General features: G+C 38.9%; 1 protein-coding gene across 4 annotated transcripts in view; it reads left to right on the top strand.

The window, feature by feature from the left end:
• The window catches only part of ARID4B (AT-rich interaction domain 4B), an 86,783-nt gene extending 72,144 nt beyond the window's left edge, over nucleotides 1-14,639 (top strand). For all 4 annotated transcript variants that reach the window (XM_074537496.1, XM_014267425.3, XM_074537495.1 and 1 more), the window contains 7 exons: nucleotides 3,362-3,446; nucleotides 4,188-4,380; nucleotides 5,750-6,958; nucleotides 8,801-8,911; nucleotides 11,560-11,775; nucleotides 13,171-13,317; nucleotides 13,895-14,639. In XM_074537496.1, the coding sequence (XP_074393597.1) occupies nucleotides 3,362-3,446; nucleotides 4,188-4,380; nucleotides 5,750-6,958; nucleotides 8,801-8,911; nucleotides 11,560-11,775; nucleotides 13,171-13,317; nucleotides 13,895-14,025 (2,092 nt within the window). In that variant the 3' untranslated portion in view covers nucleotides 14,026-14,639. The remainder of the gene's footprint in view (nucleotides 1-3,361; nucleotides 3,447-4,187; nucleotides 4,381-5,749; nucleotides 6,959-8,800; nucleotides 8,912-11,559; nucleotides 11,776-13,170; nucleotides 13,318-13,894) is intronic.
• Nucleotides 14,640-14,839: the final 200 nt, after the last annotated feature.

The raw sequence follows: 14,839 nt of genomic DNA, 5'->3' as shown, positions 1-14,839 counted from the left end.
AAACTGTGTGCCATTATGGTACAAGATCACAAGACATGTTTTTCTTGAATGTTTCAAATGTTTAAAGCTAAGACTTATTATTTTTAACACTTCTTTCCTTCAGAAATCTGCATGTGAAAATACTAATTTCTGTCTAAGTTTGTTGAGAGATTATTTCATATACAAATTTTCTACTTTGCTATCAACCACTGAAATTAAATGTGCAGCAAAGTTTCTGGTCTTGGAGAGTAATGAGGGGCAAGGAAGGGATTATTAAAAAAATAACCAAAAAAGAAATTAGGCAAGCTAGAATCACCATCTAATATCTCAGTATTTGAGTATCAGAGTAGTTTTTCTCCTTTCTTTGATCACAGAAAAGAAAAATTAGTTCTCCCCTTCTAGCAGCTACAGATAGTATACCGGACTTTTTCAGTAAATTTGCCAAGACTTGCTATCTCGTTGAGGTCACTTGTCCTTCTGAGAAAAGGGCTACCTTTGCTACTGTAATTCTAGTCTGGACACGTGTGCTTTCTTCCTTGTTTCCCCTCTAGTACTGGTGTGGAGGATCGACTGTGCAGTCTCTGAGTGTGTGTTGTGGTGCATTTTATCTTACAAGTAGTGCCTGTGAATGTAACAGTATCAGTACATACTCTGATGCAAGGTGCTTTTCCTTCTCTTCATTTTGGTAAGGCAAGGGGATTTTCTTTATGAAAGCATTCCAGGATTTCAAATGAAGCCTGGTTTAAAAAAATAGGTAAATAATAATTTCTTATTAAATCTCCCGTCCTGATTTTCAAAGACATCTGTGTCACCTCTTTTAGGAGCAGCTCCCCATATTTTCTCCTTCCTCCCCACTCTCATCTGCTCACTTTAGGGTGGTGAGGCTAGTACATGTGAAAGACAGCACTGCAGTAAAACAACCCAGGTCCTCTGAAAGTACATGCTTCTTGTAATGAGAGCTGGAGAACTTCTTTGCTAATATTTTTGGGTTAATTTTGTTTTGTGAACAGACTGTCCAAAGTAAGATTAGTGATGAAGTAAGTGTTCATATGTTAGCAGGTGCAGTTCTGAAAAGAGGCTCAAGTCTGAGTCACACACCACATTTTAGATGCAGCTTTCAGGGTGCTTCTCCTTCTTGCAGGGGAGGAGAATGTAATTTGGGGTCAGGTTGTCAGCTGTGGCTTGGAATGTATCTTTTTTGCAGGATCTGTTTGAGCCTGGGGTCCAGTTGTCCCAGGTTTAGACAAACCATATGTACCTGATATGTGAGTAGTGAAAGGAGCTGTGTGGTGCAGAGGAGTGAAGTGTGGGGCAGCTGAGTCCCTGGAGAAGATGGGAGATTTCTGTGGCCTCCTTGCAGGGTCTGCCTGCTGGTTTGGGTGCAGTCAGGAGTAAAGCAGGATGGGCTCTGGCCAGCAATGTGACTGTCACACATTGGTGTTCCAGTTTGTGCTGCTTGAGATGGGCGCTTGCATGACCACTGTTTCTAGTGCATGATGTTTAGGACTCTGGTATGGAGAGCTGTTCTCTTCAGATGCTGCACTTCTCTCCTTTGGTTCAGTGTGCCCCCATGTCTGTCAGCTCTTGCCCCAGCAGGCTCTGCAGTTGCTGTGAATCTCAGACAGTGTGGGCTGTGCACAGACTTTGCATAGGAGGAAGATTAATTTCTTATTGGAGATGCATAAGAATGAGTGAATACAAATTTGGTATTCTAGCAGTGTGGTTGAGGCAGAAGGGACACTGTCAGAATCCTCACTTTTCACCATGTGTTTGTCAGGTCCTAGTGCTGTTTTCCTGCATGTATTTAGATCTAATAAAATACTCCTGCATTTCTCTGGGTCACAAAGTCCATTTGGCAGGCGCTTCATGGTATTCCTTGGGCAAAACTTGTCTTTGTCTTGAAGAAAGATTGCTTCAAATAAGATTTCCCAGTCTCACAGAATATGGGTTTTTTCCATATGAGCAAGTACTCTGCAGAATTGTATTTCAGTTTTGAACCTGTTTACTGACATCTCACCTGCTAATGACAGTGTAATAGTACAATGGCAGTGGTGTCTGCAGCAGTGTAGGCAGTCTTGGTATATCATAGTCTGCATGGTCTGCTGTGAGATTTTGTGCTTTTTATTGTCACCTGGAGCTGAAAAAGCAGAAGAAAATTGTTTTGGAAAGCTGTGTTTCAGGCTACTGCTATTTCATTTTTCATCCATTATTATGTCACATTTAAGTTAGTAGAATACAGTATTTAGCTTCTGAAATCTCTTGTATAGATCATAACTTGTAATATGTAGGAAAGCATGTTGGAAACTTGCATGTTTCTCCCTAAATATCTTTAATTTATGTCAATACTGTGAATATAATTGACAGTGGTTGCAAAGAAGCTGAATTAGGACTGTGTCAGTAGTCATATATCAAAATTATGATCAAGTAAGCCCAGCTGGAAAGCCAGCATGGTGATTGTGCTCAACTCCACCTTGTATGAGTTTTTTTGAAGAGTGTGGTTTTGGGTTTTTAAAGTTGATTTTTTCCCCTCTATTTTTGTGTTTACCTGGGAGGATCAAAATTTGTTTGTATGTACGTTCAGGTCAAAGTTAATACCAACTAATTTTTAACTGAACTGTTTGTTATGCATATGGTTCTTGATTTTACAGTTTAAGTAGTAAAGCAGAGGAAAAATAATTATTTAAATGACTCTTGACTTTTTCAGAAATACACAATCTGGCAAGCCCAGTACCATAGTTACAGTCTATTCTTACTAAGAATGTACTTCTTTGGTCTTGGATTTGTACTTAACAGGTCCAGTCTCGAATAACAAAGATGCCTGTTGTTAATAACTTGGTGCTATTTAGTATATTTTTGTCTTGCATCACTCTGGTGCTAAGTGGAAACCGTGAACAGAAAGGGAACTGAAAAATGTCCCTGTGAAGTCAGAGACTCAAAGCTGGTGACTCCAAAGGGTTACTCACGCCAGATAACTTTTTACAGTCACTCAGGATCAAAAGAGTTTCTTTTTATTAACTGGTCACATTTTATGTAGTTGAAAGAATTTATTTTATTGTTAAGGTTTTACAGTGTATAAATAGGAAGTATACCTTTTAGTGCTGATTTCTCATTCAGGTAGTTTTTTTACCTGCATACATGGATTTCTGCTGTTCTGTGCAGACTGGAAAATAGGTTTTGCATTTACCCCTCAGTGTAAAAAGACATTAATGCTCTGAACCTTAGCTGAAACTTCACAGACTTGAGAATTCCACAAATTACTTGATTCAAATTCCAATTCTATTTTTATATAGCTGCTAATTCTGTTTTTCCTCAGTTGAATTTCTACAGTGATGTGATTATCTGCTTAAAATGATAAATGTGTATGATTTCTTTTTCGCTTTAGGTATGATGAGTGGATAAAGGCAGACAAGATAGTGAGACCAGCTGACAAAAATGTACCAAAAATTAAGCATCGAAAGAAAATAAAGGTAGTTTTTCTCACTTTTCTCTCTTGTTGCTCCCTGTGTTAGTTTGATACATAGTTAAGTAATCCTTGCCTCCTTTCCTGACCTTTTGATTGGCCTACAAATGCTTATTAAGCAAAGCAACTTCATAGCCTTTTAAACATGGATGTCTTTTCATCATGAATTTGGCTTTGCTCCTTGAGGTGAGGAGGGGAAGCTTCCTTTCCTTCTTTCCTGAATTTTTAATTAAATGTACAGAAATCAAATGAGGAGGATACAGATTATTGTCAGTGTTGGGAGCCAGCTGGAGGGGGGTGAAATTTGAGATCTTTCTGATTCTGCAGTGCCAGTCTATGCACTAGTCCATGTGCATGGGACTCTATAATTTTATTGCCAAGATTCTTTTCAAAATTAATTCTTCCACAACTGATATTTAAGCTTAGATGATGACATATTTCTTGGACAGTGGGCTGCAAGGAAGCTTTTCCTTCTGCCCCTGCTGAGCCTGGCATGCTGCAGTGCCACTTCTCCTCGAGCACTGGTTGGGTTTGTTTTCCCATTTGTTTTATTGTTGACAAAGTCCCTGTCTTCAGTAGAAAGGTCTTGGCATGAAGTGTAGGAAGGTGTTTGTAGTCCTTGAAACAAAGAGGAGAGCTTTCCTCTACAGATTGAATGTTTAAGATAACTGTAAGCATGGTTTAATTGTAATCCATTATAAGATGTGTGCTCCAATCAGAAGAGTTTTTGTATCTTTTTTTCACCTAGAATAAAACTGATAGAGAGAAGGAAGAGAAGTATTCTCCTAAACCTTGCAAATTGCGACGTTTGTCAAAACCCCCCTTTCACACCAGCACATCACCAGAGACTGGGTCCAAACTTGACAGCGCTGAAGCCAAAAATTCTGAACAAGCTCCAGTTAAATCAATAGAAATTACTTCTATCATTAATGGGCTACAAGGTACTGTACTTTAAAGCTTTTTCTAATTCTGTAAATGGCCTTTAAACAGGAGTAAATGGCAACATAGAATAACTGATGCTACTAAATGCTTGAGTCTGTGTGGCTAATTATAACATCATCTTCAGAAATGACCCTTGGACAAAAGCAGTGTTGGAAGTTTCTGTGAATTCAGTGTGTTAATGTTCATTACATTGTGTGTTGCCATCCTTTTTTTTTGTTGTTTGATACAGAGCTTTTTGCTTCCTATCTAACTTCTAAATGTTTAATTTTGATTTACCTAAGCTATAGGACCCATTTTTCATATCTGCATGTCTGTTGCTAGCACTATGTTCCCCTGGCCACTCATTTACAGCAGCATTTTAATACCTACTTACATCTCTTTATTCTTAGTTTAGAGCATGCTTTCAGAGAAGGAAATCATGTATAGGTAGTTTGAGTAACCACAAACTTTTGTGGAAGCTGTGTGTATTTAATTATCATTCCAACTTATTTGAACTTGGATGACACTGGCCACTGAGTTCCAAAAATGTTGGTAGAATAACAATCAACATAATCTATAATGCTTCATTTCCTTAGGAAATGAGAAACAAAAACCAATTAGTGATGATACTATTAGTGTGATAATTAATCTGTAATTAACTTTACAAATCAAGGAGTTATATATATATATTTGAGCCAATTCCTGTGTTTCTCCTTGAATCTGTATCTTTTTGCACTGGATGAAATTGCTGTTGACTCCTTTGGGATTATATATCTTTGTTCTTCTCTCAGTTTCTTTGTTGCTGACCCTGAATTTTCTTGCAGTTGTCCTACATTCTTCTTATACTTATGTTTGTTTCCCTAAGTGCCTTCTTTATTGCTTTCACTTCCTTTTTTCCAGGCTGATCATCAGATTGGTTGGTTTGTTAGACAGTATCCAATGTGTGTGGTGTTCTTCTGTCCTTTAGACTCTGGATTTTCCAGGGAAAATGATGTCTGTGTTGTGAGCTTTGGAAAAAAGGCAGATAATGGTAGTATTTGTCACCCATAAGAAATATGTAAGGGCATCTTCAGTTACTGGTTTGGGTGCAGAAGTTTGTATTTTATGGATTAATGCACTCTATATTTTCTCTACCTGTTCAGAAATTCCTGGAGATGTACTGTATAACAGAGAATCTGCCTAGTTTCTAATCTAGCCATTATACCATGAGTTTTTGAACTCTTCAGGAAGTACCATTGAAGAGAGAGACTGCTAAAGATCCCTGTACCGTGTCTTCATATCTGTACAGTTTTCTTTAGTTGTGGTTTTGGTTTCGTGTTTTTCAATAATTCTTTCTAATCAGAATCAAGACAAACTTTTCTTGTTTTGTTTGGTTTTATTTTTAATTAGCTTCTGAAAGTTCTGATGACAGTGAGCAAGAAGATGACCAAAGTGCCCCGAATGTTCATGCCGATGGCAAGGAGGACTCTCAGCCCGAGGCCGTGAGCCAAGATAAAAATGAACTCCGTCTGAAGGAACAGAGTGGTTCATCCCTCCCAGAAGAAACTAAAGCTCTTACAGATGCAGTGCTGCCCAAGGCTGCGTCCAAGTCTCCCGAAAGATTGCGGAAAGAGATGGAAGAGTTATCTGAAGATAGTGACTCCGATGGAGAAGATGAAGCCACAAAGAAGAGAAAGGATGGAAAGAAGGAGATGGTGGATAAAACAGCAAAACCACAAGTGAAGCGTGGTAAGCGAAGACACTGTGTTGCAGAGGAATCCTTAAAGACTGTGTCACCTAACAGAAAGGATGAGAAGTCCAAAAACAAAGACTCCCTTAGTTTAGAAAACAGCAGTAACAGCTCCTCGGATGAAGATGAGGAAGACAAATCTAAACTGAAAATCACTCCAACGAAAAAGTACAATGGACTAGAGGAGAAAAGGAAATCGTTACGGACAAGTACTTTCTACTCTGGATTTTCTGAAGTGGGAGAGAAAAGAATAAAGCTTCTAAACAACTCTGATGAAAGACTTCAGAACACCAGAGCAAAGGATCGAAAAGATGTGTGGTCAAGTATCCAAGGGCAGTGGCCGAAGAAGACGCTGAAGGAGCTGTTCTCAGACTCTGACACTGAGGCTGCTGCTTCTCCTCCACACGCTGCTCCCGAGGATGCTGTGAGAGAGGAGCAGCTTCAGACTCTTGCAGAAGAAGGCATTTCTTTGCCTAACTGTGAACTTGAAAAATCTTTGCCAGCAAGTGTGGATGTTAAACCTGTTGAGGAAAAACCGACTGAAGTGGGTGAGAAGAAGGTTGAATTTCCAAGCAGCGGCAGCAATTCCGTGCTAAATACGCCTCCTACAACTCCTGAGTCACCTTCCTCTGTAACTGTGACAGAGTCCAGTAGACATCAGTCCAGTGTCACTGTCTCTGAGACACTGCCACCCAATCAAGAAGAGATACGAAGCATCAAAAGTGAAACAGATAGCACAATAGAGGTGGACAGTGTGGCAGGGGAGCTGCAAGACCTCCAGTCTGAGGGAAATATTTCTCCAACAGGTTTTGATGCCAGCGTCAGCTCCAGTAGTAGTAATCAACCAGAGCCAGAGCATGCTGAAAAAGGTAAAGGAGAGGGTAAACAGAGCTGTCTCCAACCTAACCAGCTCTTATTTCTAACATTGCTGATGTGTTTTCACTCTGTTTTGATTATGGTGCAGGGAAGTTAGTTGTTGCAGGAAGTAGTAGCCTGCTGTCCATTTCAGATGTGTGGAAATGGCATAATCATCTCGTGAGTAAAATGTAATCTGCCAGCAAGTTTAATGGCTTTTTGTTTGAAATTGTGGTGGTTTCACCAAGGGGCAAAGGATAAAAGAATGAAGTTTATACTGGATATGGCAAAAAAGCCCAAAGCAAACTGTAATAGCTTGTGTAAGGAACACTTACTGTAGCAAGATGGAAGCAGTTTCAGCACTGTCCTTAGAAGCATGAGATGCTTTTCTTGCATAAAATTTGATTCTCTGTAAGTTGTTTGTTTTGGAGGAGAAAGCCCTCTTGCTGCTAGGGTGCTTAGGCAGTCATTTCTAATTTGTATTTTTCTAGAACATTAACTTCATAAGATTCAACTCAAGCTGATAAAAGCATTGACCTTTTCAGCTATGTTTCACTTCCATTTGTGATTTTTTGGATTGAAGTTCCTTTCCTGAATCCACTAGAGAGTGGGGGATAATAAGCACTTGTGCACATGATGTCGCTGAACTGCTGCCTGCTTTTTAACTGCTGGCAAGGCAAGATCCAAAAGCTTTTCCCTGAAAGTGACTGGCTGTTTTGCAGTTCATCAAAAGTGGAGCTACTTTCACTGTGTTGTAGTGGCTAAAAATTATGACCACAGAGGAAGAAAATACATTTTGTGTACAAACCTGAGACAGAAGTGGGTTTTTTTAGCTCTGTGGATTTTGGCTAGCAGTTAGCTATTTTTTTTCCAAATGCCCTTAAATCTGTTTTACCTTCAGTGTTCTGTTGGAAATGATCTTCTGAAAGTATACAACAAAATGTGTTTCCTTAAAGGGGAGAGTTTGGAAGAGGTCAGTGTGTACCTCTCTATAAATACACCTGTGTTGCTTTGCTAATTAAAACTGTGTAGGTTTAGAACTTAAGTTCCTTGGGGTTTTTTATATTGCCACTTGAAAGAAGTTTACAAGATTGTAAAAGAGTATTTTTAAATGCATTCGACCTAAAGTTCCTCTCTGATTTTGTCAGCATGTTGCCCGTTTCAGAAAATTAGGTTCCTTAATTTAAATTGTTTTATTCAAGGGGTCATTTTTAATCTGTAAGTCACATGGTTGTGAAACAATATTTGAAGAAGTTCTAAAACACTCTCTTTTAGCAGGTGTACTATAATCCTTCCATTTTCCTTTTTAACTTTTTCCCATTGTAGTCCCAAATACCAGTAGAATTTTTCCCTTGTTTGCCTTTCTTTTCTTGTTGTTTTTTTTTGGTTTTTTTTTTAACATGATCTAAGATCTTATTTAACACCTTCAGTCAATGTAATTACTGATCACAGATTATGGCTTTGGTTTTTTTCTCACATCTTTCAAGTACAGCAAACTTTTGAAAACATTTTTTTGTCCCAGTAGGTCTTGATAACTTTTTAAATAAATGTATTCTTATTTAATTTACAGTATTAAAAAAGAGTAAATTCATGTGGTTCAAAAGAAATTCTGGTGATGCATAGGGGAAAGTGATTTGGAATCATCATACATGTGCACTCTCTGCAAAGAAACTTCGTCTGCCTTCCATTGTCTTTCACCTCCTCTTGTCAGTATAAGCAGAAGACTAAGCTGCATTAAGCATAGGCAGGAACAGTTGCATTGTTGTCTACAAACTTAAGCTTTGAAGTGTTCTGTGGGAGGAGTGCAAGCATTTATTTAATTTCTCTTTCTTTTTTTTTTCTTTTCCCAATTATAGTCTGCACAGGCCAAAAAAGACTTAAAGATGCTCAGGGAGGAGGCAGCTCCTCAAAAAAGCAGAAAAGAAGCCACAAAACACCTGTGAGCAGCAAAAAGAAGAGTAAAACTAGTAAGTACAGCTTAGTGTGAAATAAAAGGTGTTAAAGTAGCGTGTCATTTGTTCAGCTGATTGTAGGAGATGAAGTCAGTTAATAAAGAATGCATTAGGACAAAATGTTCTCATCAGGGAATTCTTAACACTGTTTAAATGAAGAAACTGCTCTACCTAAACACCAGAGTGGTTTTAAATGATTTGTATTATTTCTCGGCTATTTCTAAGAGCTCCTTAATATTTTGTAATTCAGGAAAGAAAAGAAGAGTGAGTATTTTACACATGGTAGAATTGAGACAGGTATCTCTATATCATGACAGCTGCCTGCTTTAGAGGGGAGACTGGGACCTGAAGGAAATTATACTCTGTATTTCCTGCAAGATGAGATTTTGGAGGTTAATTTCTCTACCCCGTAGCAAATATGAAAATAATTCCAGAAGAATAGAGATTCTTGTTTTCTTCCTGTGCTGTCTGTTACATCTACAATAAAAAATGCAGCTTTTGCAGTTTTTTGTTGTTGTAGAAGCTAATTGGAATAGAAACTACAGTACTGGGTAAGGGAAGCTTAATAAAAGCAGAGGTGTGTTAGGGGTCGTATGCACAGCTGTTTGGGAGACAACAAGATCAATTACTGCTTCATTTCACTGTTAATAAGAAAATACCAGGAAACAGCTAGAGATTGAAGCCTGGAAGGATAACTGTAAAAAATTGAGTTAAATAAAGGATAAAAAGCATATGCCATGCCTTTTTTCCTCTCTCTCCCCCAGCTTCCCTCCCCTCTTTCCATTAACAGCTTTTGGTAGAAGTCTTGCTAGTCTGGTATTTGCTTCCACCCTACCTGTCTTTCATGTTCATTGATTTCCTCTTCATATTTTCTCATCCTTTTAAATTCCATTTTACTGGTCTCCTCCTTTCATAGTCCTTATTCCTATCCTCACCCAGAAATTAAAGCAACCAAACAAACTGAATTTGCAGAACCAATACACCGTTTTAAGCCTTGCCTTTATTCCCTTGGATTTGGTGAATTTACCCCTTTTTCTCAACCTCTGTCTTCATCAGTATGTGATACTGCAAAGCTACTACCACATAGTCATTGGTGTGTGCTCTTTTTGTTAGACTTCAGGCACTACTGGATGTAATAAGGAAAATGAATAGACAAAATGTGGTTCAGCTGAAGGAAAAAAAAGCTTTTGGCAAAATTCCTCAGTATCTGTTAACCTGCTTGTGTGGCAGCTTTTGCCTTTGCATTAAACTATTGAATTGGGTGCCCCTGATGCAGGGAGTGATTGGCATCTGACTCCCTTGGTTCAGAATGCTGAACAATTGCTTTATTAAAACTATTTTATATTACATTAATACTATACTATATTAAAGAGATACTATACTACAAAGAATACTAAAGAAAACCCGTGACTGTCTCGAGACAGCCAGGACACAGCTTTGAGTGATTGACCAAGGAAACAAACAATCCTCAGCAGAGTCCAATTGACAAATCACTTCAGGTAAACAGTATTCCTAACACATTCCACATGTGCAAAACAACAGGAGCAGCAAGTAGAGATAAGAATTGTTTTCTCCTCTCTGTGCTTCTCTATGAAAAAACCTGAGAGAATTATCTCTCTGTTCAGAGAATGTAAATGCCACATTAAACCAACACCAACAAGCAGCTGGCCAAGCTCTCTCACACTGCATGTCTTGGGTATTCAGCTTCTCCTGTGTATATCACCAGATCATAAAGGCCAAAAGGTTCAGGGCTTATTTTGTCATCACCTGGGGCAGGTACAACTGAGGCATACATTTTTCTTAATAAATATAAATTCAATGTGTTTTTATAAACAGCTCTTAACAATGGAGGTTCTGCAGATTTCCTAGGCATTTTATTCCACTGCTTTGCTAGACTTGTGTTAAATTACACTTGCTTGTGCCTGCTTTCACCTTAGTTTTATTTTAGTAATGCTAAAAAACTTCAGCCTTTCAATCATTACTCATAAACCTTGTCTTTTAGATAGATTATTTTGTTACACCCCTTTGAGTGATTTGATTAAAAACCCGTGTTCAGTTCGGTCTGTTGCTTTAAAGTTTTTTCAGCATGAGGTAAAGTTCTTCTATTTTGAGTCAGCAAAAGATATTTTTCCAAAATGAAAGAATTGTATCATCATGTCTGAGAAATTTGTAGAGTACATCACAGATGTTCATATTATTGATAGTGATTTTAGTAGAGGAAAATGAAAATAAAGGTTACATAAGGCTAAGAAAAGGCTGTGTTTGCTCTGATTTCTGCTATATGTGTCCTAAAAATACAGTCAAATTCTGTTTGTAACTGTTAGCTCTGAGATGGGATAGAAGTTGATGTATTGAATACCGCATTAGAAGTTGATGTCAGAAAGAGGTAAACAGGAGATGGGCCATAACAATCAGTCTTGTGAACTCCTAGAAAAAGTACAGCCCCATGAGCACGTTCATTTTGTCCCCGTTATATACCTGGTTGTGCTTCAGTGATGCAAAGAGCATCAAGCCAAGCTTCCACACCAGGATGGATTCTGTTGTTTTAAAGTAAAAGATTTGGGTCAAATAAATTCCCATTGTATGAAAATCAGCACAGAGATTGCTTCTGGCAAGCTTCAGTTTGGGCTTTGTTTTGTAACAATGTCTTCTTGTTTCTTCAGCAAACAGCAGCGACAGTGATGAATTATCTGCTGGTGAAAGTGTGTCCAAGTCCCAGTCAGCAAAATCAGTTTCTACTGGTATGAAATCTCACCAAACCAAATCACTCACAAGAACACAGTCTCCAGGAAAATGTGGTAAAAATGGAGAGAAGGAGTCTGATCTCAAAGAACAGAATAATCGTTTGCCCAAAGTTTACAAGTGGAGCTTTCAGATGTGTAAGTATTTTCTTGAAAACATACCTAGTTCTAGTTCAGACACGTGGGTGATTGATTAGTGATTTTTCCCCATCCATTTTGCATTATTGAACCAGCACATGTTTGCTATTTCTAGGATTAAGAACTTCCACTCTGTTTCAGTCAAGCTACTGGTCCAGCTAGGGGTGAGCAGTGTGGAAGGGATCCTGCCTAATCCTATATGACCCTATCTGTCTGCCTGTCTGAAAAACAGATCAGTGGCTTATCAATTCCCTCATATTAGTGCAGCTTACCAATTGAATCTGACTTTGCTGGTTTGGGGTGGTTTTTTTTAAATTTCCTCACCGGCCCTGAATGTCAGCATTAGTCTCCTTTTAAATGTATTTTTCCCAGTAGTTGTTCACAATCAAGTTGCATTCTGGTGCTCTTCAGGAGTATGTAATGTAAAAGATGTTTATTGCTGCTTACTGCCCTGTTGAGATTCATTGAACACTTTCCTGGTGCAGCACATCTGAGAGGCTTTTGCTCCTTCCTTTCTTTCTACCTTGGCTACACTCCACATGCTAAAGTTGCTCGGCAGAATTGGGTGTATGGAGTGCTCTTTGACACATTTCCTGCTGTAGCTGAATCAGACACTTGAGCTTTCCTCATTTTCCCACAGCCTGACATAGTTGTGACTTTTGGTGCTTTAGTGCTGCCTTCATTACAGGTTGATGTAGTGCACTTTGCACCTCACAGTAGTTCAAATGATTCTTCAATGCTTTTGAATGGAGTGTGTCCTGTGTGGCTTCCCTGGACTGAGCCAGGGGTTTCTCCTGCCTGTGCTACCCACTGCTGTGTGCCATGCTGTGGAAATCTCCTAGCTGGAAACAGCCAAAGGGGCAGCTCCTGTGCTGGCCATGTCCAGCATGGTTGTCCTGTGTGGTTTTTCCTTATGGCACGTATGCCAGGGGCTCCACCAGAACCGCCCCACAGCTGTGCACATTGCTGTTGTAACCTGCTTGTTTTGTACCAAGACAAGTCAGGCCAGGCTGACCTTCCCGGTGTCTGGGGCCAAGCTGAGCTCCAGCAAGGACTGAAGGCAAGATGCTCAAAGCCAGTTTTGGTGATGTTTTCATCCCTTGTCTTGATTTTTTTATCCTTTTCCTCCTGATTGGGAAGGCAATGCGTCTTTTTTCCTCTCCCAGTTCCTTAAAAAGTCCCCAAAAAGCATATGGCGGTATCTTGCAAAGAATAATAAAAAGTGAACAAATTTGGGGTGATAAAGAGCAGCTGCTGCTGCTGTTGTTTCTTAGATTTGCTGTCTGCTAGCCCAAAGCACATCACTGTGATTGGAGTATCTTCCACTTCACTGACACCCAGAAGTGTTAGGAAATGCTTCAATACAATAACTAACAGAGATTGTTTCACTTGCAGCTGACTTGGAAAATCTGACTAGTGCTGAGCGCATAACAGTTCTCCAAGAAAAATTGCAAGAAATCAGGAAACATTACCTGTCCTTGAAATCTGAGGTGGCTTCCATTGACCGAAGAAGAAAGCGCTTAAAGAAAAAAGAGCGGGAAAGTGAGTGCTGGAAACTAAATTCTGCTTTTAGAGAGCTTAATTGCATGTTATGTTAAGGCACTGGGTAATTTGCTGGGAGATGTGTGTCATCAGCAGGGTGGTTTTGGGAGATGCTGTGTTGTGGGTATTTTATGGCCATTAGGAGGATCAGATACCCAGTGACTGTGGAGAGGGAAGAGCGTTACCAAGGTGTGCAATCTGTTGAATGCTCTTGAGGAAGAACCACTTCATACAGGAAAAAATGCACAGAAAATAAACTTTTCTGAGCAGTGAACAAAGGGTATTAATAACTTCTAATTTTTCCTCAAGTTACAGATAAATTTACTGTAGTGTTGCTTGTGGGTCTAGTTAGTGCTTTCCCCTTGGGATAAGGGATTTATTCCATGACTTTAGGGGATACCAGTTAAATTGAGTGCTTGCTACACAAACCAGGCAGTGGAAAAGAAACCAGTCTTTTCCATTGCAAGGCATTGGTTGCTGGAGTCAGTATGTACCAGTGCTTGCTGCTGAGCAGGAAAACATGTTTATTGCTTGATTTATGAATCTCTGTAACCTGTGTTTTCCTTTTCCTGCACAGGTGCTGCTACTACATCATCTTCCTCCTCATCACCTTCCTCTAGTTCCATTACGGCTGCAGTTATGTTAACGTTAGCAGAACCATCTATGTCAAGTTCATCACAGAATGGAATGTCAGTTGAGTGCAGGTGACAGCAGGACTTGCCAAAGCACTTTGCACTTAATGGCTGCTGAGGGCCACTCTTTTTTTTTTCCTTTTTTTTTTTTTTTATACTGCACAGTGGCACAAAATTCAGACAAGCACTATTTTGTATTTAAAGTTGTTTCTTGACAAGCTAACTTTGCACTTAAGTGCACTTTTATGAAGAAAAAGTACAACAAACTGCTTTTCCTCAAGCAATAATTGTTTCCAACTTGTCTGGGAATTGTAAGTCCAGTGACTCGAAGGCCTTCCACTGTGGCAAATGGAGGCTGTTCACTGCCTGTAGAGACAGGACAATAAGTATATAGCTGTTGGGGTGATCTAAATCAATGTGGTAAGGCTTACTGTATTCCCTGGTATTTTGTTAAAGCTGGAACATTTGATATTTTTCCATTTATTTATGACAAATATTGAAAATATTTTCATTTGTACAAGCTAATTGTTTTTTAACTGCTAAGTCACCTTATAGTGGCTTTAATTGTATACGTCAAGCACATCTATTCAAAACCTGCAGTTAGTAGGATGTCTGACATCAGTCCTGATAACCAAATATGAGGATTCCTTTTAAAAGAAAAAAAAAAAAAAAGACTGACTAATGTTTACAGGTTTGAATTAGGCTTAAGTAGGTTACTCTGGGTTTTAAGAACCCGTTAATTGGAATGAAACTACTGTACTTTGCCATTTTTCTATAAAACAGTATTTTTTTTTAATTTTGATAAAATACATTATGAAAAAGAAAGAAAATGGCTAACAAACTGTATTAAATCTTAATGTATAAAGATTGTATTCAGCCAGTTTAAAGTG

This window comes from Zonotrichia albicollis, chromosome 3 (genome assembly GCF_047830755.1).
Source record: "Zonotrichia albicollis isolate bZonAlb1 chromosome 3, bZonAlb1.hap1, whole genome shotgun sequence".
NCBI lineage: Eukaryota > Metazoa > Chordata > Aves > Passeriformes > Passerellidae > Zonotrichia > Zonotrichia albicollis.
The sequence above is the reverse complement of the archived record's forward strand: the minus strand, read 5'-3'. Positions and strand labels throughout refer to the sequence as shown.